Source organism: Lynx rufus, unplaced genomic scaffold (genome assembly GCF_022079265.1).
Source record: "Lynx rufus isolate CCGP_SWC_20201006 ecotype Redwood Valley unplaced genomic scaffold, mLynRuf1.p SCAF_4, whole genome shotgun sequence".
Classification (NCBI taxonomy): Eukaryota; Metazoa; Chordata; class Mammalia; order Carnivora; family Felidae; genus Lynx; species Lynx rufus.
The window spans coordinates 25,712,673-25,738,184 of record NW_025814856.1 but is presented as its reverse complement, the minus strand read 5'-3'; the positions used below and the strand labels follow the sequence as shown (position 1 = coordinate 25,738,184).

The window sequence follows — 25,512 nt, the reverse complement described above, 5'->3', positions numbered from 1 at the left end:
CGCCGCCGCCGCCGCCGCTGTCAACACGCGCCGCCCCACGCGCCGCCGCCACCCGCCGCGCCCGCGGGGTCCTAGCGCCGGCCTCCCGGCCGCCGCTGTCAACACCGGCCGCCCTTCTCGCCACCGCCTCCCGCGGGGTCCTAGCGCCAACCTACCACAGTCACCTCTGCCCTCGACCCCTGTTTTTCAAGCTCCGCGCATCCGCTCGCGGACCCAGTACCCTTAGCACCGGCCTCAGACCCGGGACATTCCACCCCTAAGCCATCACCTCCGGAGATCCTCTGATCCGAAGACACCGCGTCCTGAGCCCTGCGATCCAGGAACCCTCAGGCCAAAGATTGCCAAACCATGCCTGGCAGTGTTGGGCTTCTCACTTTAGGGCCTCAAAAGCTGGGAATGCCAGACTTGAGATCTTTAGAGCTGTACCTCTCCCACCCAGGCCTCCCGGGCTCAAGTATCCTAGGATCCAGAAAAGGGGCCTCAGGGTGAGCCCCTCAGTCGGAGCCCTGCAGATCCAGAAACCCAGAAAATCAAGGTTTTACTGAACCTATCCTAGCTTTTCAGACCCAAGAACCTAAGAGCTGGGTCCTCAGAATTGGACCCCACAGTTGGAGCCTTTGGACTCCAGGACCCTCAGACCTGAGCTCTTTGAACTGGGGATCCTAAAAACTGGGCCTCCATCCGGGACTCCAACCTCCACCTTTGTCCCCAGCCACAAAGCCTTATCAAAAAGAAAACCATAGGCCCCTAATGGAGTCACTTATGCTAAACCACATCCCCAAACCCAGGGCTAACCCCCCAACCTAACTGCAGTTTCAACCTCCCCCAGAAATGTAGTTTTAACCCGTCAGTCAGGAATTTTCTGGCCAGCACCAGTGAAGTTATCTGTCACACAGACCTAATCCATCCCACCAAAGGAAGATAAGGTAATTTGCATAAGACCCCCTGCTCTTCCTCTAAGGGAAAGTCACCTTACTGAAATAATCCTTTCTTTTGCTAATAACCTTCCTGCCCCACCATCCTTCCTATAAAAACCATCCATTTTGTACAATTCCTGAGAGCCTCTTTCTACTTACTAGATGAGATGCTGCATGATTCATGAATCACTTAATAATGCCTATTAGCTCTTCAAATTTACTTGGCTGCATTTTGGCTTTGTAGCAGCCTTCAACCCTGAGAACCCTCAACCAAGATGCTGTAGACTTGGGGTTTTCAGTGCCACTGTACTGGCTCCAAGAACCTCAAACCCAGAGCCAGAGAACTTTGAGATCAACTTTTCAGCTCCAAATTAGTCTCCACAGTCTTTCTGAACCCTAGACCACAATTCTGGCACTCCCCCCCCCCACTTCCCCCACCCGGAAATCCCACCCACACTGCTCTTTCCCAGGGCTGCATCCCCAGACAGTGGAGACAGACATGGAACCAGATGACAAGGATCTCCAGGGCTCTGGTATTTACCAGCTGTGTGACCTTGAATAAGTTACTCAACCTCTCTGAGCCTCAGCTCCCTATCTGCAAAATGGAGATAATAATACCTGTATGGAAAGGTTGGGATGTGGAATGCAGTAAGACAGGATGGGGCTTGGCACATTTTGCTCAACGATATTAGTTAACTTCCTTCCCCTACAGTTCACAGAATGGGGAGTTTCTAACTCTTAAATTTGCCTCCCCTACATTTCTATATTTCAGACAAGAACTTAAAAGTTCTTGGTAACCCCACCACCACCATACCACCACCACAATGGGACATGACAGCAAAGGCCTCCACAGTATCTAAAGAATACCCTCTCCAAATCTTGAGCTTATAGAGATTGTTGGGCAAGTAGCCACGACAGACTGAACATGTGAAAAGGGAAAAAAGAACTTCATGATTCGGTCCTAATATAATCAGAATTCTTCCTGCATTCCATTTTTGTCTCAGCGTGTTTAAAAGCAGCAGTCTATTAAAAGGCAACCAGATATGATTTAGAGATGAGTCAACTTTTTAGTTCCACTTTTTTTTTTAAGGTAAATGGATTATTTCATTGCCAGAATCACAGAAACCAAAATTCTGCTTTAATCATTATTCCTGTCATGATGTGGACCGACTAAGACAAGACTCTTTTCAAATAATGCTGGTGGGAGTATAAATCGGTCCGACCTTTCTGAAAGGCATTTATCCATTCAACAATAATTTATGGAGTACTTACCATGTAATAGGTACCTTACCTGGTGGAAGGGGCTAGAATTTGACAGTACATATCAAGGGCTTTAAAAAAGTTCTCACTCAGTAATTACACCTTTAAGAGGGTATCCTAAGGAAATAATCAAGAGATCAGTGAAAATAAATAGCAAGAAAGGATAAATACCTAACAATAAGGAATTGGACAAATCATGGTACAATCATAAATAGAATATTTTGCAATGATTAAAAATCAGATTATCAAAGGCTTTTAATGATGTTGGGAAGTGATCTTGATGTGATAGTAAGTGAAAAAAAATATGTATTTTTTGTATGATCCCAATTTTAAAAAATGCTTATATAGAAAAATAACAAGGGAACAAAATATGAACTGAGGGCTCTAGGGAAGTGGGATCATGATGCCTTCCATTTTATGCTTTTCTGTTTTTTTTCAAAATGTCTCTAATGAAGGTATTTTACTTGTATGATCACGAAAAAAATAATATTCAGCTGAATTGCAGAGGTTGTAAAATAACAACTTTGTCTAAGTTTTCCTCACTAGGAAAAGGAAACTGAAACAAGAAATCAGATATTTGATGGAATGAAGCCAGAGACTCTCAGTCAGACTTTCCCTTTCTCTGGAAATTCTTGCCTGAAGTAAGCCCCTCAGAATAAATACTATGGTGAGCTTTATAATTTCATTTTCATCTGCCCATATCAGTACCTTGTCAGTGATCCCCTGAGGATCCTAGACAGTGGGTCCCTATTGTCTGGAAACCAGGCCCCAAACCCTGTGACAGCTTTTGGAGTGGCTCAGGCTGAATGTGGGGAAACCTTTCCCAGGCCAGGGCTGATCTAAATCAAATCAGCTTCGCTTCTGGTCTCAGGCCAGGTAAAGCTAGTGACTTCTGTGGTACCTTGGTTTTTGCCCCATGCACAACTACTCAGGCTAGCAGGGAAAGAAATGAGGATGCTTTACTGAGGATGCTTCTAGACCTGGCAACTGCTCTACAATCAAATCATAGAAGCTTGTGAAAAACTCAGTGCTTCTTAAGCCGCATTGCCTCCCAACTCAAAATTATTGCATTTCTTTGAATATTGATGACCTGTATAAAAAACAACAAAATTTGATCAAACTCAGATAGGATCATTTTTATTTCCCTTACGTGTTGATATTTTCCATCACATCATGGAGGAATTTTGCCCAGGGTTTAGAAGGTCATATGAACTGTTACAGCTAAAAGCCACCCTGGAAATTGATTGTGGCCTAGAAATTGCCTGTTTGTGGTGCCTCCTATTAATCCTGTTCTATTTACATAGTGTCAACATTAGTTTTGGGTTTTCTTATGATTTTGAACTTGAATGGTTTCTTCTAGTTGATTTTGCCCCAACCCAAAATTTCTCTGAAGATGTTGAGAATTCTTGTGTCTGCTGTGTTTGTAATCCAAATGAAGGCAAGCCAAGAACAAAGAAAGTGAAACATCTGGGACCCTGGAGATACTGAAGTGCAGCTCAAGAGTAATTTCACAGCACTCCCATTCTGCTCAGATAGAGCTGGTTAATAAATTATGCCAACACATGAGGCATTCAGAGTGCTACAGCTGCTCAGAGTGACAGTCAACCCTTGGTAGAGTAAGTTTTAATATAAAAACTTAGTAGATACAATTTAATAGCAATTTTCTTTGGGAGTAAATTGGGTCTGTGAATCATACTCTAAGAACATAAAAGAAAAATGACTAATAATTCAGCACAAAATGAAAACCTGTGGTTACCTAAGAGGTACCAGTGTGCATTTAGCAATTTCTTCTTCTAGATGAATACACAGGTCGGTCTACAAGATGAATGGTGGCTGTGGTGAGGCTTTCTTCCCGTTGCTACTCAAGATTTGCTGCTCAGAAAAAGAAATGAGTGGCATCTCACCAATATGGAAATGTTTCTAATAGAATATAAAAATCTGTTAAGCAATTTTCCAGTACATTAGGCTGAAATTGCTTAAGATGGGTATATCTTTCTGTAGCAATCAAACATTACATAAATTGCAGTCTTACAATGCCCCTATGTGGAAAGTGCTAGTACAATTTGCCCTGCTATCTTAGCACTTTTGTACTTCCTTCCACTTGTGACCTAGTACAAGCAAGGCCACCTCTCAATTATCCAAGAGAGAATTTCCTAATATGAGGGTAACCCATGCTTTTATTACAAGACTCATTCTTTCTGGCATCTCCTCCAGGGCTCAACATGAAAAAGACAACCAGCCAGTTTCTTTTATAGCTAGCTTTTACAAACCATGAGTGGTTTGAGAAAATCTCTGAGTAAAAACAGTAAGTCATCACTTACAGAGTAGTAGTCCCTTCTCACCTCCTTCTCAATTCCAACTTTTTATTGATTTACAGAGATCAAAGACAACTATGGGACCCAGCAAGCACGGAGGAAGGAAGGAAGGAAGGAAGGAAGGAAGGAAAGAAAGAAAAAGAAAAAGAAAAAGAAAGGCAAAGTGCTCATATTGAGAAGGTACTTTTGAATTACACAGTATAAATCAGTTACCAGTCATCTGGTACATTCCCCTTCCCCCACCATACTTGGCCTACACTTAACTTTTCACCTTTAGAATAATGATTTCAGTAATTCTGCTCTAAAGACAATCACTGAGTGTCAATTGAGAAAAACGGTAGGTGATGGTTATGGGTGGAAGCCATCAAGTAACAGTGTTTAGGATAATACTACAACTATAGCAGGGAATGAGATCTAGCACATTTTGAATATAAAAAGAATTCTATACAATGGTGGTTCCAAACACTTTATGCCACATAACAAGATACTATTATAGAAACTGACAGTGCTCCAGTAATGGGATTATAAGACCCACAGGGAGATGGAAGAAAGAAATGCTTTGGAGCCAGGCAGGCTCCTATTTGCATCCCAGCTCCACTGCATGCTAGCTGTACAGCCTTGGGCAAGTCACAGAGCATCAGTCTGTTTCCTTGCCTTTAAAATGGGACATTAACTTTAATTCACAAAGTTTTCAAGGATTAGAGTTAATGTAGAAAATTGACTCATTGGGGTGCCTGGCTGGCTCAGTCGACAGAGCATGCAACTCTTTATTCTCAGGATTATAAATCTGAGCCCCACATTGGGTGTAGAGATCACTTAAAAATAAAATCTAAGGGGCACCTTGGTGGCTCAGTTCAACTCGGTTTGGGCTCAGGTCATGATTTCGCAGTTTTCTGAGTTCGAGCTCTGCATCGGCTGATAGCATGAAGCCTGCTTGGGATTCTCTCTCTCCCTGTCTTTCTCTGTCCCTCCCCCACTTGTGTTGTCTCTCTCAAAATAAGTAAACTTAAAAAAAGAAAATAAAATCTTAAATTAAAAAAAAGAAAAAAGAAAATTGGTGAAAAACAGTAAAAAGGTAAAAAAAGAAAATAGTGAAAAAATGGTAGTTACTAGTATTAATGATCACATCACACTCCATTTCTGGACCTATACTTCAAGACTGCTGCTAGTCCCAGAGAGTGAGTTCTACAGGAAGATGCAGTCTTGGCTTTGAGTCTGTATTTTGTTCAAGTTCATATATATATATATATAGATATATATATATATATATATAGTTTTTTGTATTGATAATGTTGTTCTTAATATAATTTATTGTAAAGTTGGCTAACATACAGTATATACACTGTGCTCTTGGTTTTGGGGGTAGATTCCCGTGATTCATCCCTTACATACAACACCGGGTGCTCATTCCAACAAGTGCTCTCCTCAATGCCCATCACCCATTTTCCCCTCTCCCCCGCCCTCCCCCATCAACTCTGTTCTCTGTATTTAAGTCTCTTGTGGTTTGCCTCCCTCCTTCTCTGTAACTATTTTCCCCCCTTCCCTTCCTCCATGGTCTTCTGTTAAGTTTCTCAAGTTCCACATATGAGTGAAAACATTTGATATGTCTTTCTCTTATTACACTTAGCATAATACCCTCCAGTTCCATCCACATTGCTGCAAATGGCAGGATTTTATTCTTTCTCATTGCCAAATAGTATTCCATTGTATATATAAACCACATCTTCTTTAACCATTCACCAGTTGATGGACATTTAGGCTCTTTCCATAATTTGGCTATTGTTGAAAGCACTGCTATAAACATTGGGGTACATGTGCTCCTATGAATCAGCACTCCTGTACTCTCTGGAGAAATTCCTAGTAGTGTTATTGTTGAGTCGTAGGGCAGTTCTATTTTTAATTTTTTGAGGAACCTTCACACTGTTTTCCAGAGGGCTGTACCAGTCTGCATTCCCACCAACAGTGCAGGAGGGTTCCCGTTTCTCCACATCCTCAGCAGCATCTGTTGTTTTCTGAGTTGTTCATTTTAGCCACTGTGACTGGTGTGAGGTGGTATCTCCATGTAGTTTTGATTTGTATTTCCCTGTGATGAGTGATGTTGAGCATCTTTTCACGTGTCTGTTGGCCATCTGGATGTCTTCTTTAGAAAAGCATCTATTCATGTCTTCTGCCCATTTCTTCACTGGATTATTTGTTTTTTGGGTGTTGAGTTTGGGAAGTTCTTTATATATTTTGGATACTAACCCTTTATCCAATATGCCATTTGCAAATGTCTGTTCCCATTCTGTTGGTTGCCTTTTAGTTGATTGTTTCCTTCGCAGTGCAGAAGCTTTTTATCTTGATGAGGGCCCAATAGTTTGTTTTCGCTTTTAATTCCCTTGCTTTTGGATATGTCGAGCAAGAAATTACTGTAGCTAGAGTCAAAGAGTTTGCCTGTTTCTCCTCTAGGATTTTGATGGTTTCCTGTCTCACATTTAGGTCTTTCATCCATTTTGAGTTTATTTTTGTGTATGGTGTAAGAAAGTGGTCTAGTTTCATTATTCTGCATGTTGCTGTCCAGTTCTCCCAGCACCATTTGCTAAAGAGACAGTCTTTTTTCTCTTGGATACTCTTTCTTGCTTTGCCAAAGACTAGTTGGCCATATATTTGTGGGTCCAATTCTGGGTTCTCTATTCTATTCCATTGGTCTGTGTGTGTGTTTTTGTGCCAATACCATACTGTCTTGATGATTACAGCTTTGTAGTAGAAGCTAAAGTCTGAAATCATGATGCCTCCCACTTTGGTTTTCTTTTTCAACATTACTTTGGCTTTCAACATTCCGGGTCTTTTGTGGTTCCATACAAATTTCAGGATTGTTCTAGCTTTCAGAATTTCCATTTTGTTTTCCAATGCTGTATCAAAACTTCAGCTTGTGTAGTCTTTCACCTTATAAATGAGTCTTCTTCAGGTGCACCTGAGCCCGCACATGCTGTCTATTCTGAAGCCCATGGGAATGGCATCCTTGCTTCTCACATTGATTTTAGTATTTTCATCTCACCCATCACCAACTAGTGTACGGTACAACACCTAACAGTTTAAAAATATTATTTATACACATCACTGCCCTCTAGTGCCCAGAATGACTTTTTCTAGTAATCTGCTTAACTTCTACCTTTGATGTAAAAACAAAATCTAGTTACTGATCCACCAGGAGAAAAACCTTTTGCCAGGAAAAGTGAGTTGATCCCTCCAATTACACTTGATCTCATCTTCCTGATCAAAGCATCTAGCTGTAGAACCGCTCTATAAAGCTACAGAGCAGAAGTGGATGCTGTACTACAGATTATGTTATGTTGGCTGCATTGGGGATGATCACTCAGTACTAACACATTAAGCGCATTTCCTCTTCAGCACCCCTCAATTTTTTTTTTGATGCTGTTTAATTTTCACTACCCCTCAACTCTTTTAAGAATTTGGCCTCCAGTGTTCCTTATACATTTTATTTCTTACAATATGTTTACAATAAGCATGTATTATTTATAAAGGGGAGAATCCACAGTATTTTCAAGGGAGGGAGAAAATAATCTGGATTATCAAAACAAATTTTGCATTCAACTAGTCCAGGTTTAGACTGATTGACAGCCTGAAAAATTAGCTTGTCATCTGTTTAGTTGTGGGCCAGTTTGCTTTAAACTGAGGAGAATCTCTAACCTCACTGACAGGGGAAGATGGATGACAGCAGTGGCTACTTTACAGGCTAGACCTGGTACTTAGAGATTTGCATCTATCAACTCCAACAATCCTGTGTGGTAGGTGTCCTTATCCTCGTTTTATACATGAGATTGACAGAGTTTACATAAATGAGTCCAAGTGTGTGCATAAGCCGTTCTCCAATAACAGGAAAACCATCTGGAAGACAAATGCCACTGATGATGGAACAAGGTGCCATCGTGGTATAAACGGGAACAAATTACAATAAACTCTGACCTGGAAACTACTCAACAGGATCTAAGAGTGCTGACTGGTAGAAGGTAGGTGTTCAAAGACGACCTGACTTCTGTTGTTGTCCTCAATAATTAAATGGTAGTTATAAATTCAGTGAGGAATTTACTCTCCACAGACACAGGCAGGTTTGTGTTATCCAAATGTATACCTAACTAGATGTGAAATCCTAAAAGTAGAACCTTCAGCTAAATAACCTTCCCAATAATTTTTCAATTTTAAAAACCTAGACAGATGATGAATATACTCAAGTCTGCATGAAGCATAAAACTGGATTGGATAGAGGACTTTTGCACACCCCTCTCCCTGTTCCCCTTCCCCAACTCAGGCTTCTGGGTCTATAAGCCATCCTTCAGTGAAGAGCAGCAAAACCTATTTTCCTCAGAGGCTCCTCACGAATAGTACCACTAGCACCTGAACGTGCATCTTTACACATGTTTCAGGATTTGGGAGTTTCTGGGACCATAACTTTAACCAAGCCTTCCATAACAGTCTTTTTACTTTCTATTACAAAACACGACACTGCAATAACAGCAATGAACCGCTTTAGCTTTCGCACTTCTGCGGAAGCTAAAACAACTTCTCCAACATATAAAGGGGCTGGAAAGCTAATTTCCTGTGAAAGTAAAACACAGCCTGGCCCTGGCATTTTAGTTCCCAGGAGAGCTGAAATAAGCCCATTGATCAAAACTCCATGTACAATTGTCTTTCCAAACTTGGTGTGTTTTGCAAACTCTTCATTTAAATGCAAAGGATTGACATCCCCCGTTAATTCTGAGAAGGCGGCCACGTCCCTCTGTGTGAAGGCCCTGCTGAGTTCAGCATGGTCTCCAACTCGGACATGCATCTGCTCAATGTGCCACCTGCTCGGCACTTGCCGGCTCAGGCAGATTCTCCTCTGAAGCCCACCCCACCAACGATAGCTGCAAGTTACTGGGAACATCTTCAGCACTGTCAAAGTCCAGCAATCGGAGCTTTTAGACTGCTTCAATCTTCAGATGTGATTCTGGCATCAAAAAGTACCTTTTGAGAGCGGAGGAATGTTTCTGACATTGAAGACTATTCAATCCAACACTAGTTCCCTACTGTTACCAGATAAGGCAAGAAGAAATGGAGAAACCTGTAAGAGAAAGAAAAAGTTAAGGAAATATTGGGAAAAGACTGCACTGAAACACGGGGCATGTGGAAACATGCCTAATTTCATGGGGTAAGCAAAGCTGATGCAGCAGCATTCTAAAGAGCATCCTTAGAGGTGGCCTTAGATAAATAAGTGATAGTAAGTTCAGAGACCGTGTTCCACTATTTAAGGCACTAGGCATTAAGCAATAAATGAAAAGTTAAGACTTTTCCACAAGAGCTCTAAGTTTCATCCCCAAACATCTCCCATAAAATCCAGAATCTAAGTGCTCTGTCTCACACTTCCAGAAGCAACAAAGTCCTTATCCCTCCCCACCACTCCCAGCTGAATAGTGTCAGCCATACTAGATTTATGCAGGCACAAAAATGGAATATGTATTAAAAAGCAGTTTCATCCCTACTCAACCTGGTTTGGAATATGTGAAGGAATGGGCTTTACCTGAATCACTCTGAAAGCACATTTCTTGCCTTTATAGGATCCCAACAGAGTCAAAGAGCTCCACAATTTTACAAGACCACTGTGGAAAGATCAAGAATACATAAAGATTTGTCGCGGTGACATCTCCCTAGTACCTTCATGACGGTCCAGGCAGTTAAATTAGGTCCAGAAAACCTAATTTAAATGAGAAAACTTCAAAAGTAAAAGCACAATATGTTATAGGCAGAGAATACAATGAACCTCAATTAGGAATTTTTAAAAAAAATTTTATTTAAGTCATCTTTACACCCAATGTGGGGCTCGAACTTATGACCCCTAGATCAAAAGTCACATGCTCCTCAGACTGAGCCAGCCAGGAGCCCCGGGAATGTTTCTAAAATACACATCTCTGAGTTTGCAACCATGACCATCAATTGGGAAACACTACAATTGTAAGCAAATCATGAGTTTTCCTCTGTATAGTGTAAGCTCGGTGGATGAATGTTCATATCCTTCCCAGTTTAAACTTCTAAAAGCTGCTCAGGGTTCACAATGACAAAACTCTTCTCATACTGAGAGGAGAGCATTTTTGCTCTATTTTTCCACTCAGCTCTCTGCTCTGTTATACCACAAATATGCCACCATCTGTTGTACCTGCTACATATCCTCAAGATGGCTGACAAGGTCTTCTCTTCGTAGGTCAGGATGTCCAAGGGTAAGGCTGCATCAACCTAGGTATGGAATAATACTATTAGGAGACTACTGTCATCACTAATCTTTATTCTTTTAAGTAATCTCTATGCCCAGTGTGGGGTTTGAACTCATAACCCTGAGATCAGGAGTCGCATGCTCCTCCAACTGAGCCAGCCAGGTGCCCCTGTCATCACCATTCTTAAAGTCTAATAACTAATCCTGTCAACTGCTTTTCTCCTCCAAAAAAACAGTATTTAGTAGTGGTGTAGTACTGGTCCTGCTTATTTACAATTCCCTGTCTGGAATGTTCTTCTTGTACCTCTTCATACTGCTAGTGACTCTTCTTCACCTTTCAAGTCTTTGTTTAAACTGTCCTATCCCTGGGAGCTGGGTCAGTTGGTAGAGCATGAGACTTTCAATTTCAGGGCCATGAGTTCAAGCCCCACGTTGGGCATGAAGCCTACTTAATAAAAGGTCTCATCCCTGATCCTCAAGCTTAAGCTCAATTGCTTGGTATGCTCGTTCACATACAGGAACCACATACTTCCTCGCATAATATTCATTATTCTTGCCAGTAACTGTTCAACAGAGTTTTCTACTAAAATAATCAAGACTATTCATCAATGAGGCAGATGCCCTGTCTGTTCATGGCTACATCCTCAGGAACCAGGTTTTATACCTGCCATATAGAAGGAATAGTTTTTCCTTGAACTTTTTATTTTGAAAAATTACAGTCACAGGAGGTTGCAAAGAAATTTACAGGAAGGTTCTACGCACCCTTCAAAGCCTCCCCCAGTAGTACAATATCAAAACCAAAAATCTAATATCGACCAGTTTATTCAGATTTTACCAGTGACATACGCACTCATGTTTGTGTATTTGCATGTGTGCGTGTTTATGTGTGTACTTCTACGCAATTTTACCACATAAGTAGTTTCATGCAACCACCAGCACAATCAAGATAAAGAATTATACCATCACCACAGGGTTTGCTCCTTCTACCTCTTTTTAGTCACAGCCACTCCTCCCCCCAACCCCTAACCACTAATCTTTCTCCAGATTATATAACTGTTATTTCAGGAGCATTACATACATGGGATCACCTGACTGTTACTTTTTGGAACTAGCTTTTCACTTAACATAATTCTCTGGAGATCCAGTTACACTACTGCATATATCTATAGTGTGTTCCTTTTTATTATCGAGTATATTCCATGGTACGAACATTTAACTACTCACCCACTGAAGGACATCTGGCTAACTTCTGCTTTTGGGCTCTTACAAATAAAGCTGCTATAGGCACTCACATACGAGTTCTGTGCAAACACTAGTAAATTTTTACTTCTCTGGGACAAATGCGCAGGTGTGTAACTGCTGGGTAGTACAGTAGCTGCATGTTTAATTTTTTCTTTTACAAATGGTGTTCCAAAGTGGCCGTGCCGTTTTACATTCCCACTAGCAATGCATGAGTGATCCAGTTTCTCTGCATCCTTGCCAGCATTTAATGTTATCACTATCTATAAAATTTCAGTTGTTCTGCCAGGTGTGTAGTGACATTTCATCGTGTATTTTTAAAAAAATTTTTTTAATGTTTATTTATTTTTGACAGAGAGAGAGACAGAGCATGAGTGGGGGAGAGGCAGAGAGAGAGACACAGAATCCAAAGCAGGCTCCAGGCTCTGAGCTGTCAGCACAGAGCCTGACGCGGGGCTCAAACTCACAGACTGTGAGATCATGACCCGAGCCGAAGTCGGGTGCTCAATCGACTGAGCCACCCAGGTGCCCCTGTGTTTTTAATTTGTATTTCCCTAATGGCTAAGAATGCTGAACTTTTCATTCATGTGCTTCTTTGCCAATGGTACATCTTTTTTAGTGAAATGTCTATTCATATCTTTTGCTCATTTTCTTTTTGTTATTTATTTATTTAGAGAGCAAGCGAGCATGTGCCTGACCGGGGGAGGGGCAGAGAGAGAGGGAGAGAGAATCCCAAGCAGGCGCCACACTGTCAGCATGGAACCCGACATGGAGCTCGAACCCACAAACCATGAGATCACAATCTGAGCCAAAATCAAGTCGGACCCTTAGCCAACTGAACTACCCAAGCGCCCCTGCTCATTTTCTAATTGCAATGTTTGGTTTCTCACTATTGAGTTTTGAGAGTTCTTTTCATATTCTAGATATGCAGGTTTCAAATAGTTCCCCCAATCTGTAATATGTCTTTTCATCCTCTTAACTGAGTCTTTTGTGGAGTATATGTTTTTAATTTTAATGAGATGCTTACCAGATGAATTTGATAAAACACATGAATCAGAAAGTAATTTTCTGAGTCATCTGCCTTTGTTCTCTCTCAAAATTCTACTATTTTCAAGAGAATGCTAAAAGAGGACTACTCAATGTGCCGGTCTGTGATAAAATAATAGGCTGTATCACAATGTAAATGAACAAGATTGCTAAGCACATTGTTTAGTTCAGCTGTTCTTTTATTTTTTTTTAGTAATCTCTACACCAATGTGGAGCTTGAATTCACAACCCCACGATTAAGAATCACATGCTCCTCTGATGGTTTCAGCTCAATTTTTCACATAAGGAGACTTTCTCAGTAAAGGAAGTGGTGTGCTGATTCTGCTGCAAGCCACAAATCTTCACAAAACTATCTGCAGGTTGCAGATCTGGACCATACCGTGAGTAGTATTGGCCTAAAACAAACATTTGTCTAACAAGTTGCTCATCAAACAGAAGGCATATTAGGACAAACCTACCCAAAGTATATTTCTGAAAGTCCGCTTCTGCAATTTCAAATATGGTTTTACAGTTCTAAAAAAGTATTTGGAAGAGCACCATTTTAGTATTTCTTACAAAGATCTAAGGAGTGTTCAATCTACTAAGTGATTCATACCTCCCCAAACAGGTCCTTCAAGGCTGAAATAAGCAGCTGTTTGAACTGTGCAACATTCAGTCCAACCCCATGGTCTTGAAATTCTCTGTAATAACATTAAAAAGGAAAAAAACGTATTTCATACTATTCAGACTCATAAAAAAGTAATCAAAAGTAGAACTTAGGAAACTGAACTTACAGACACACTTTCATATAGTGGTGCTCAGAGGGATTTTTGTAAACTATTCTTTCATATGTAGTGGCTGGAGCTGGCATCTTTTCCAACACTGACCACATCTAGAAATCAAGTCAAGAGAGCTAAAAGTTAGCAAGGTACAAGCTATTTTTCACTTTTTTAATGACAATCTGACCCATCTTTATTTTTTTAATTAAGCTCTACACCCAATGTGGGGCTTGAACTCACAATCCCAAGATCAAGAGTCACATACTTTACCAACTGAGCCAGCCAGGTACCTGACTCATTTGATTTTTAAAAGAACTCCTAGTATAGTGGGGTGCCTCAGTGGCTCAGTCAGTTAAGCATCTGACTTAGCTCAGGTCATGATGTCAGAGTTCACAAGTTTGAGTCCCATGTCAGGCTCTGTGCTGACAGCTCAGAGCCTGGAGCCTGCTTCGGACTGTATGTCTCCCTCTCTATCTGCCCCTCCCCTGCTTGTGCTCAAACTTGCTTGCTCTCGCTCTCTCTCTCGAAAATAAATAAATAAACTTAAAAAAAAAAAAAGATAAAAGAACTCCTACTATAGTAACTAATCTAATTCTGGTCAAACCAAAGTTACCCAGACAGACACAAAGTTTCCAGATTTTATATATGCCAGACCATTGTACTCTTAAATTCTAATGACATAATCCCAATGAACATTTATCATCACTTAGTACCTAGCTCTATGCTAAACGCTTCACACACTTTAGGTCATAAGTCTTCAAAATGATCCCACGAGGTAAAAGCTATTATCACTCCCATTTTTGGGAAAAGGACATTGAGGCTTAGCAAAGAGAGGGAACACTTGCCCAAGGGCACACAGATTCCAACGGCTCCTGAGTCCTCTCAAGACCACTCTAGTAGGATGTCTCTCTCTCTTTTTATTTTTGAGAGACAGAGAGAGAGAAAGCGCGAGCAGGGGAGGGGCAGAGAGACAGAATCCAAAGCAGGCTTTAGGCTCTGAGCTATCAGCATAAAGCCTGACAGGGAGCTCGAACTCATGAGCTGTGCAATCATGACCCAAGCTGAAGTCAGGCGCTTAACCAACTGGGCCTCCCAGGCGCCCCTAGTATATCTCTTAAAAAAAAAAAAAAAAAAAAAAAAGTCGCATACAGGAATAAAATCTAGGATCTGAAGGCCCTCTTCTTGTTTACTCTCAGTCCACACAGTACATGAGCAGAATGAGGGGTGGTAGTTCTGCTGTCCCATCACATGCTGGTTTGCCTGTTGTCTGTCTGGAAGCCATGTCTGCACAGGGCTATTTCGCAAACCCACAAAAGACCAAGCTTAAACAGCAAGGGGTTTAAGAGGAATTCCTGGAATGGACCTCGATGTCATTCCTAACAGATTTGGATCTTTCAAGAACACAGAACATGCTCATCCCCCTGTGGAGAATCCCTGTCCTTGGCTCCACTCCCACCTCACTCTCCCTCTGCATAGCCCCTACTCATCCTTTGAATTTTAGCTTACAGGTTACCTCCTCTTCTCGGAGTTTCACCTCAAGGAGGCCTTCCTTGACACCCTGTTCTAAGTTAGATTCCCTTGTTATGCAACCTCTTAATACTGTTTAATATCTGGTTCTCCACTAAAGGAACCAGGAAACTGAGGTCCAACCAAGGAAAGGGACTTAGCAAAGGTCATAAAGCTCTAAACCAGCATTTACAAAAACCTATGCATCAGGCTTAGTTCCTACTACTCCTAGATGATATCCCCAGAGAAAATGACAAGTCAAGGTCAAGGAGCTACATCCAACCACCCACTTAATAGTTACTGTGTCTGGCGCAGAGTATGTATTCAGTAAACACTTACTGAATGGTGATGTCTTAGGCCTATATGTTCAAGGGTATCTTTGGTTTCAACACTGCAGAAATAACTACCTGATGATTCTTTCCCAATCATTAGAATCTTCCCTGACTAGAAGAACAGGAAGAATCACTTCATTCGTTGTCTCACACATGATAGGTGTTTTTTAAGAGTTACTATCAGCCTTGACAGAGTTGGCTGCCTGAGGTAGGGGAATGAGATTGGGGCCTGGGGCTCAGGCTGTCAAAAACAATGAAGACTTAAGGAGTATTCTGGAAATGGACCATGATAATGGTTGCACAGCAATGTTAACATACACTTAAAAGTGATAAATTTTATGTCATATATATTTTACCAAAAAAGACTTAAGGAACAAGTGTTTACTGAGCAGTCACCTCCACATAGCCTGAGCTTCAGGGTCAGTGACAGTATTGCCCTCTGCAGGTTATCCTGATATTAAAGGAGAGGATGTCAGGTAGCCCTTCATACAGCCTGGCATATCTACCAGGCTCAGCACCATGAAAGCACTTCCACAGCCATTGTTATCATAATCTTTGAAGCCAGACTTTGTAATGGCTGCAAGGACGCTCATCAAATGACCTCCTAGTAACAGATGTCCCTACTTCCACCTGCTTCGCCCCAGCACCTCCCAATCTAGTTTCTACAGCAGCCAGGATGAGTCAATTAAAAGCTATTCAAGCCGCGGCCATTTCTCTGCTCAAAACCTTGCAACGGTTCCCATTTCACTCAGAGTAAAGCTAAAGGACCTACCGGTCCTGCAAGGCCTTACCTGATTTGTACCCCTGCCTCCTCCAACCGCTCTGATCTCATGTCCTTACCATACTCCCCTACTCAACCCCTTCCACCAGAGGCCTCCTAGCTCTTCCTCACACACCATTTCTCTCCCGCCTCTGCGCCTGGCTCCTAGCTTTAACGCAGGCTGGGAATGCTCTTTTTCCAGGTAGCCAGGTGGCTCGCTCCCTTGCTTCCTTCATGGCTTTGATCAACTCTCCCCCCTCGCTTTGGTCTGGTGGTTATCTAATACGGCAACCCCTCCAGGCTCCTGCTCTAGTTTTTTCTCATAGAACTTACTACGCCTCTAACACAACTACGTAACTCATTTATTCTCTACTTGTACTTCCCTCCTCCACCCCAACAAAACGTACACTCCACAAGAAACGGGAATATATTGTTCAATACTGTTTCTCAAGAATCAAAAACTGCATCGCACACAGTACACATTAAATACATAAGGCTGGGCCAAATCAGTCATTAAAGGAAAAAAAAAAAGCTCAATCATGCACTGTTGGGCACTTCGGTTGTTTTCAACTTTCTTCGACCACCATCCGCCACTTATTTAGCGCCCACCTGGCGCCGGGCGCATGCGCTCTGCACACATGGTCCCGCTCGCTCCTCGCAGCCACCATCCGCTACCGAGACCCCGCAGCACAAACCCCCAGGGAGGTGCGCGGCGGAACCTCCCCAGCCGCACAGTGTCCCAAACCCCAGCGGATAGGTACTTCAGAATGCCACGCGCCGCCTGCCGCAGCTCCCGTCTTGCGCACGCGCGCCTGGCGCACACGTCCTAGCGTCAACAGCGTGGCCGACTGAGCCCGATCCCGGCGAACAACCGCTCTGCTATGGTCTTCCAGTTTTCTGCTCTCGGTCGGACTAACCTGGCGCCTTCCTGAATCCCGTTCCTTGCAAGACTCTGCCAAAGCTCGGAGCTCCCCCGCAGAGGCCAGACCCTGGGCCCGGGAAACTCCGGGGATGTTTACGTTTGGCTCCTGTTTCGCCCTCCGGAAGCGTCAGTGACGTCTAGGCGCGGATATGACGTCACCGCGCGGAGTTCGCCTAAGAACCTAGGGATAAATCGTTATCAGTAGCTGAGACTGGCCGAGCTCAGTGCCCCCTGGTGCTCACTCCAGAGAATGCTCTATGAGCGAATGTCTGAATGGGGTTGGGACTCCGGATGTGTTTATTCGGTCCGGGAGCTCGCTTCATAGTCATTCATTTATGCATGCATTCATTCATTCAACTTTATATATAGCAGCTCTTCTGCTGAGCATTTGTCAAGCACTCCAAGGACAGGAGCCGCTCTCAATGTCCCTTGTGGCTCCCAGCATACAGTAGTGTATCTATCTGAGTTGGTCCAGATGGTCCTGTCTTCAAATTTAAGCCAGGTTTCATCTGTGCATTTATTCAGTAAGTACTTGCTGGCTCCGTACCCGTAAAACAAATAGTGTTTATATTTAATAATTAATAATAATAATAGATGATAATTATCAAGTATTTTCTTTGGGCCAGGTGCTATGAAAAAAAACTTTTCAGATGTTATTTCGGGGAACTCTCACACAATCCCAAAGTAGCTATTATTATGATCATCCCCATTTTAAAGGGGTAGAGACTGCGGCACAAGAGGCTGTTACTTGCCCAAGATCACATGTTTATAACTGGTGAGCAGACGGTCTGACTCCAGATGGTGCTCTCCATACTGCACCGTGCCACCACCAGTTGTGTGTTATGAGTCAGGAGTGCGTGGGGGAGAGGGGCTGGGGCTGCCATAACTTGAGTATGAGCCCCATGAGGATGGGGATGGTATTGTTTGTGTTGGCTCACCACAGCATTCCCCTGCCTGACACTCAACATATGTTTAGTGAATGCAGTAATTCATAGATGGGTGTGCTAATTCTACTTCCTTTGGGGGCAAAGGGTTGCCCTGCACAGCCAAAACTGAGCCTGAGTCAGTTGGGACCTTCTCTCTTAATGTCTTTTCTAAAAATTCCACTGTCTGCTATTTCCCGAAACTTCAGTCTTTGGCTATTGTCGTGTTCTGCAGTCCTGCAGCTTCTGCTTCCCTTCCTTCTCCCCTCAGAGGAGATAGAACTTGTTCCAGATGGGGGGAGAGATAGAGGAAATCAACACAGATCCCACAGCCAGTGGTGTTTTCTTTTTCTTTCTTTCGTTCTTTCTTTCTTTTCTTTCTTTCTCTTTCTTTCTTTCTTTTCTTTCTTTTTCTCTTTTTTCTTTCTTTTTCTTTCTCTTATAAAGTTTATTTATTTTGAGAGAGAGAGAGAGCGCCCGTGCACAAAATTGGGGGGGGGGCAGGGGCAGAGAGAATCCCAAGCAGGGTCTGTACTGTCAGTGCAGATCCTGATTCGGGGCTCGAACTCATGAACCACAAGATCATGACCTGAACTGAAATCAAGAGTTGGCCTTAACCGACCGAGCCACCCAGGTGCCCCTGGTATGAGTTTCTGAAGTGTCCTTCCAGAGATACAGTAGGGGAGCTTTCCCTTTGTAACAATATATCTGAACATCACTCCTAATCATAACACACAAGCCTGTCTCGGTCTTTATAAAAGTTGCCTAGCATTGCACTGGTGGCATCAGTTGGCTCAAGATGGCCATTCTGGACACTCTGTTTCTGACACGTCAGAGCAAAGTTGTTGGGGATCTGAGAGTATTTTATGTTCCTGGAAGTGATGGCAGCTGAGAAAGAGCTGAGTCCATACTTCCCCTCTTCTGCTTTGTTCTTCAGCTCCCCTTCCTGCCTTGTAAACTGCTGCCAAGAGTGGCTTTTACTAAAACTTTCATAACTTTAGGAAGAGAAGTCAAGAGAGAGGCCCAAGTAGGATCACAGCCACAAATCTCCATCAGCCTCATGGGAATCATATCCACTCATGTCAGCAGATGAAGAAGGTAGGACAAAGTGGGGTGCCTGGGTGGCTCAGTCCATTAAGCGTCTGACTCGGTTTCACTCAGGTCATTTCACAGTTTTGTGAGTTCAAACCCGCATCGGGATCTGCGCAATGTCTGCTTGGGAGTCTCTCTCTCCCTCTCTCTCTGTTCCTCCCCCACTCACACTCTCTTTCAAAAATAAATTAAAAAAAAAAAAAAGAAAGGAAAGGAAAAGGTAGGACAAAGGAAGTGAAAATGACTAGAAGCTAAAGGCTATGGAATGACAGCTGTTGTTTCTATTTAGGGAGACCTGCCAAGTACCTGATTGCTTGCTTACATTATCCTATCTACCCTGCAATGTCACTATTATTATTGCCTTCACAGATTAAAAAAAAAAAAAAAAGTAGAATAAGCCATTTGCCTACGGTGATGAGAAGCCCCAGAACCTATGGGATGACACGGCTAGACGTTGCTCTTTGAGGCAACCCTGAGCATCTCCAAACAGGAAATATGAAAAGCGGGCATGTTTTTGAGTCCCCAGAGGCCGAGCATGAGATAGGAATCTTTGTGGAAGTAATTTATTGGGGACAGCTCTCATGGGAAACCTGCGAGTGGGAGAGGAAAGCAGGATGGGGCAGGGGAAGAAGCTAAACAAAGCCATGGGTTCAGCTGAAGCCCAACCTCAGGCTGATCCCACACGGAGCCCTGGAGCATAAGTGATACCAGCAAGCTTCCAGCCTGGAGGCAAGGCGGCCAAGGCTTCATCACACTCCTCCCCGGTCACTGACTGCCAACTGTAGGGTTGCCAGATTTAGCAAAGAAAAATAGTTGCCCAGTTAAATTTGAGTTTCAGATAAACAATGAGTAGGATATCCTTGTGCTAAGAAAGTATTCGTTGTTTGCCTGAAATTAAATTTAGCTGGGTATCCTGTATTTTGTCTGGCAACCCCAGGAGGTGAGAGGAAGAGGATGGGACACAACCTCGAAGGAGCCTCCTGGCATCTGAGGGCGCTTCTCTGGGAGAAGGGCAGGTGTGTTTCCTCAGCAGCCAGTACTCCCAGCAGGTGGGGGGTGGGGGCAGCAGTCAGTACAGGGGATCTGGGAAGGACATCAGCACACGCTGCAGGCAGGGACTCTGGGGGCAGCTCACCAGTCAAGGGTACAAAAGACCAGAAGCTCCTGCCCAGACTGTTAAGTCCAAACCATCCCCATCATCCAGGGGAGTGGCAGGATGGTCCCCGCCTCGGCCCTAATATTGGCTGCTCTCTGAGGATGTTTTTGCTCCTTCCCAGTCAGTCTCCTACTTGTGTTGGGGCTGGAGCAAGGGCCAGACTATCTAACTTTGTCTCACCCAGAATTTCTGAAATGTATTTAAATGATAGAGGAACCTTTCCTTACAAGTGACCTTAGAAACCCCTAATAAAAGGCTCTAGGACCTTAGGAAGAGAGAATGTGGGGAGAGGACAACCACCTTGTAATTAAGCAGCCTGTTTCTGGAGGGGCCCACGAGGCTTTCTTGAAATTCAGAGATCCTCTCTGAGAGATTCATCGTGTTCCTACAAAGTACACCCTCTCTGTACCCCCCTTTCCTTAGAGGGCTCTGCATCCCCATTCCAGGAACCAGGGGGATCTGTGGCTTCTGACCTACAGGAGTCCCAAAACATAGAGGTAAGTGAAAAGAGCAGGCAGGGGGTGCGGGGTGGCAACTGTAACGTCCAGCAGGACCCATTTATGTAAAAACCAAACAAACCATCAATAAACCATCTGTAGGGTCTTTTCTGGTTATACATATGTGTGTATAAGAATATTTTTTAAACACTCATTTTTAAATTTGTTTTAAAGTGACAGGTCATTATTCTTATAATTTAACAATTGTCAAACAATTTTATAGTTGCTTATAAAATTAAATAATTTTCTAATTGTCAAATGAAAGTCAGGACGGCCCCTTATAGTCACAAGAGGGAGCCATGGACCACACGTGTGTTTATGCCTCTCTTCCCACCTTGGAAGAACAGACTCTTCCTCAAGATGCCCCTTCTTATCCCCCGGTTCCTACCCCTCCAACCTCTACCCCAAGGCAGGAGAGAGGAAGCAGGGAATGGAGACCTACCATCCCTTATCCACAATTCTGAAATCCAAGAAAAGCATGGAAACCAAATCTTTCTTCATGTGGCACCCAACGCTTAATCTGAACAGAGGTGAAGTTTTTTATAGCTTTTGTCCCATTTAGTGTGGATATTCATACACTGCACAGCAGAAATGTCAATGCATTTGATCCTGTAAAGCAGTCCCAGACCCCACTGGGGATATTACATAATCTGTGGTATACACACCATAATACCTTTCTAAAATGGGAAAATTTTCTCAATTTGGAATCACATCTGGCTCTTTGAGGTTTGGTAAGGGATTGTAGACCTATACTTACATCTATAGCTGCCACTTTCTGTCACTAAGAATCCTTCTTTCTTCTCCCATCCCCTGCTGGAGGGTGGAAATACCCTAGGTGTGCCCTAAAGTTCCTAGTCATTGCCTGGAGGGTATAGAGACCAAATATCCAACAAGCAATGAAGGAAAGGTTCCTCCAGGAGCCAAGGGAGGGGAGCCTTCCTGCTGCTGAAAGTAGTCATCTGATATCCTCTCCCTGACTAGGCTAACGACGGTCACACAAGACCCTCATTCCATCATAGGCAACCCCAGGCCCACATCCTGGTGACTTCCAGTCCAGAGAGCAGCAACGCTGGGCCCCAGAGCCCCAGGGGAGCTGGGGGTACAGAACAGCAGCCCTGCACTGTCACCCTCTGGCTCTGACCTCAGCAGATAATTTGAGGACATCTCTGCTGCCCCATCTGTGACCACTCCCACCTCCTCTCTACTTTTTCACCTTCTTTCCAGGATGGAGGGTTTGTATGAACATCATCCAACTTTGGGGTGGATGGGAGTGAGGAGAGAAGCCACTGGTGAGAAAGCCCAGTCTGTATGGCTAAAGGAGTGATGCTGGAAGATATACAAGATGAGAGATCAGAAGAGCCAGGCTCCCAACTGTCAGGGGAGAGTGTATCTCTTCGTGCCTGCCTGCATGTGTGAAAGAGACAGACAGACAGATATGAGACAAATAAAGTGATGAAACACATGGGGGTGGGACGTGGGGGAGGATAGGAGGAGAGACAGAGACAAAGAGTTAAAAAACAAACAAACCAAAACTACCAAACCTGGCCGAAGAGTATTTCAGCAAACATTTTTGGAATAGACCCAGTGAATTGCCACTTTTAATAAAACATTTCTTGATCTAAGACAGGAAGTCCCCAAAGCGGAAAGCTGGTATATGTGGATGTTAAAATTTATATCCATCATCTCAGAACAATGTTAATTAACCAACTGATGAATTGTCCAGAGATCAATATCCAGGGCTTGGAAAGTTAAATGAGGAACCTTAAGTCAGTATTTATGTTTAATTAAAACCTAAAAATTATCTGAAGAGAGTGCGAAAGCCCTGGCTGGTATGAAGTCCAGGGAGTTGACCTTACCTTTCAAAGGGAGCCTGAACTGGTCCCAGGCAGAGCCTCGGGGCTGCCTCTGGAGTGGCAGCTAGGAGCAGAGCTACATCAATCGCCTGCTTTCCAAGCCTGACCCCAAGGGACAACAAACAATCAGAGGAGACTTCTCCCGTCCAGAAAACTGCTTTGGGCAAACAACACTGATGAACATTTCCAGTATGGCAGAGGGAAGGGGGTGTCAGCAAGAGGGAGTGAGTCCTTCCAGGGAGGGCATGACACCAGTCCTGGTTCTAAAAGAGACAGGGAGGATATGAGCAGGCTGTCCCTTGAGGCACCCTTTGATGCCGCAATGTAAGTAAGCTTGTTTGCTGCCTGGCAGGAGGCTGGGCAATGGGATATACTTAACTATTTGCTGAGTGAACAACTGGGTCATCTTCCTCAGCAGGAGCCCCAGGTGTGGCCTCAGTGATCTGTGGCTGAAGCTGTCACACACTGTCTTAGTTCAGGTGAGCCAACACGGCCCCAGGCTCTACTGGAAGTTGGGCCAGAGCTCCTGCCTGAACCAGTGAAAGCATAGTCACCTTCAATCATAAACCAAGAGGCTTCTCTATACTTGTTATCTGTGTGGCCTCGGGCAAGATTCTTCACCTCTTAGTGCCTCAGTTTCCTGGCTATACAATGGGCACAAGTTATAAGTACCTTTTAGGGGTGTGTGAAAGCTTGATAAAGTGATTCATGGAAAATACTTGGGAGAGCACCTGGTGCAGTCTTCCAGCTGGCCTGACCTACCTTATAATCTCCCTGTACTTTCTGGGAACTTCCTTTGGACAACGCAACAGATAAGGTCCTCTGGGATGGGGAATACTCACTGGGGTTCATATGGAAGGCAGACGATGGGCAGCACCATCAAACTGATGTGTTTCTTGCATCAGTCTCTCCTGACGCTGCCTCTGTGCTGTACAAGAAGCCAGACTGATGGCAAATTGAGTCCTAACCATGGCCTCTCCCTCAGCTTCCTCGATGCCTGCCCAGCAGGATCCAGCCCCGAGGGACCCACGCCAGACAGTGGGAGGTAGAGCCTGCTTGTGATTCCTGGGGCTTTCCATCGTCATTTCAGAAGGTTCTGGCAGTCTTTCAGGCAAGGCTGTGATGAGTAACCCTTTTCTTCTTTCCAAAACTCTCATTAAAGGCACCCACCACAATGCCCAGTGGGCTGTGGCTTGGGGGGCAACCAGCAAGTTCTTCATAATCGCAAAGGCAAAAAGTCGGGTGCAAAGGGGAGCTGTGCTTTTCTGCTTTTGAGGCCTCCTAACATGATGGGGCCAGAACTGCAGGCCCAGAGGAGAACCGTGAAAACCCACTTTTTAGGTTTGTCCAAATGACTCTTTCATATGCTCCGCTCAGGACTCCCAGTGGAAGCTTCCCAGTGACAGCGAGGGAGGTGGGAGCTGCATCCCGCTGCAGACCCTGCCCACCATCCTCTTGGTGGGATGGACAGTACGGATGACCCCACTGAAGCAATTCTGGATGTGATCCTTAGCTGCCATCCACCCAGGGCATAACAATTCCTGCACCAATAGCGTTTCCCATCTGCAGTACTCACTCCAGGCCTGGGGCTTCTTCGGCTACCCCAGGCATCTCCCCTCATCACGCAAACCCATCCAGACTAACTCCTTCCCCCGGGACTGCACCAAGTTCAGAATTCTTGGTGAATATGAAAGATTGGAATTGGCAGCATATCTAAGATCTACTTTCTTTTCTATGTCATTGAATTTTGCTCTCACTTGTATTATTTCTATTTTTTTTTTCTAGGCTTATTTTTGATTTCTTTTTATGACTTCTTTTTAAGATTTTATTTTTATTTTTGTTATTTTTTAAATTGTCTTAGAGAGAGAGTGTGAGTGGGGGAGAGGGCAGAGGGAGAGAGGGAGAGGGAGAGAGAGAGAGAGAGAGAGAGAAAGAGAGAATTTCAAGCAGTTTCCACACTTAGCACAGAGCTTGATGCAGGGTTTGATCCCATGACTCTGGGATCATAACCTGAGCTGAAATCAAGAGTCAGATGCTCAAATGACTGAGCCACCCAGGCACTCCAAGATTTTATTTCTGCCCCCCACTCAGGAAGTCCCCCTTAAAATTTCTTGCAGGGCTGGTTTAGTGGTCACAAACTCCTTTAATTTTTTTTGTCTAGGAAACTTTTAATCTCTCCTTCTGTTTTGAATGACAGCCTTGCTGGATAAAGAATTCTTGGCTGCATATTTTTTCGATTTAGCACATTAAATATATCCTGCCACTCCTTTCTGGCCTGCCAAGTTTCTGTGGATAGGTCTGCAGCAAACCTTTTCCCTTGTATCTTAAGAACTTTTTTTTCCCCTTGCTGCTTTCATGATTCTTTCCTTGCCTGAGTACTTTGTGAATTTGACTATGATATGCCTTGTTGATGGTCAGTTTTTATTGAATCTTAAGGGACTCCTCTGTGCTTCCTGGATTTTGATGTCTGTGTCCTTCCCCAGGTTAGGAAAGTTTTCCACTATGATTTGCTCACATAACCCTTCTACCCCTTTTTCTCTCTCTTCATCTTCTGGGACCCCTATGATTCTGATGTTTTTCCTTTTTAATGAGTCACTGATTTCTCTAATTCTTTAAAAATTTTTTTTTAACATTTATTCATTTTTGAGAGACAGAGAAAGAGCATGAGCGGGAAAGGGGCAGAGAGAGGGA

General features: G+C 43.6%; 2 protein-coding genes across 3 annotated transcripts; both read right to left on the bottom strand.

The window, feature by feature from the left end:
• Window positions 1-7,955: 7,955 nt before the first annotated feature.
• On the bottom strand, window positions 7,956-9,416 carry HTD2 (hydroxyacyl-thioester dehydratase type 2). Its single transcript, XM_047096829.1, has one exon. It carries the CDS (start codon window positions 9,414-9,416, stop codon window positions 8,913-8,915), a length of 504 nt encoding a protein of 167 aa, XP_046952785.1. The 3' UTR covers window positions 7,956-8,912.
• Window positions 9,417-9,506: 90 nt separating this feature from the next.
• On the bottom strand, window positions 9,507-17,411 carry RPP14 (ribonuclease P/MRP subunit p14). 2 transcript variants are annotated; one of them, XM_047096830.1, is made up of 6 exons: window positions 17,296-17,411; window positions 13,796-13,893; window positions 13,618-13,702; window positions 10,683-10,759; window positions 10,050-10,128; window positions 9,507-9,593 (listed from the first exon to the last, which is right to left on the bottom strand). In XM_047096830.1, exons 2-6 carry the CDS (start codon window positions 13,891-13,893, stop codon window positions 9,537-9,539), a joined length of 396 nt encoding a protein of 131 aa, XP_046952786.1. In that variant the 5' UTR covers window positions 17,296-17,411; the 3' UTR covers window positions 9,507-9,536. The 2 variants fall into 2 exon arrangements, with proteins under 2 accessions (XP_046952786.1, XP_046952787.1); XM_047096831.1 differs by lacking the exon at window positions 17,296-17,411 and adding an exon at window positions 16,988-17,153.
• Between the last annotated feature and the right edge of the window lie 8,101 nt (window positions 17,412-25,512).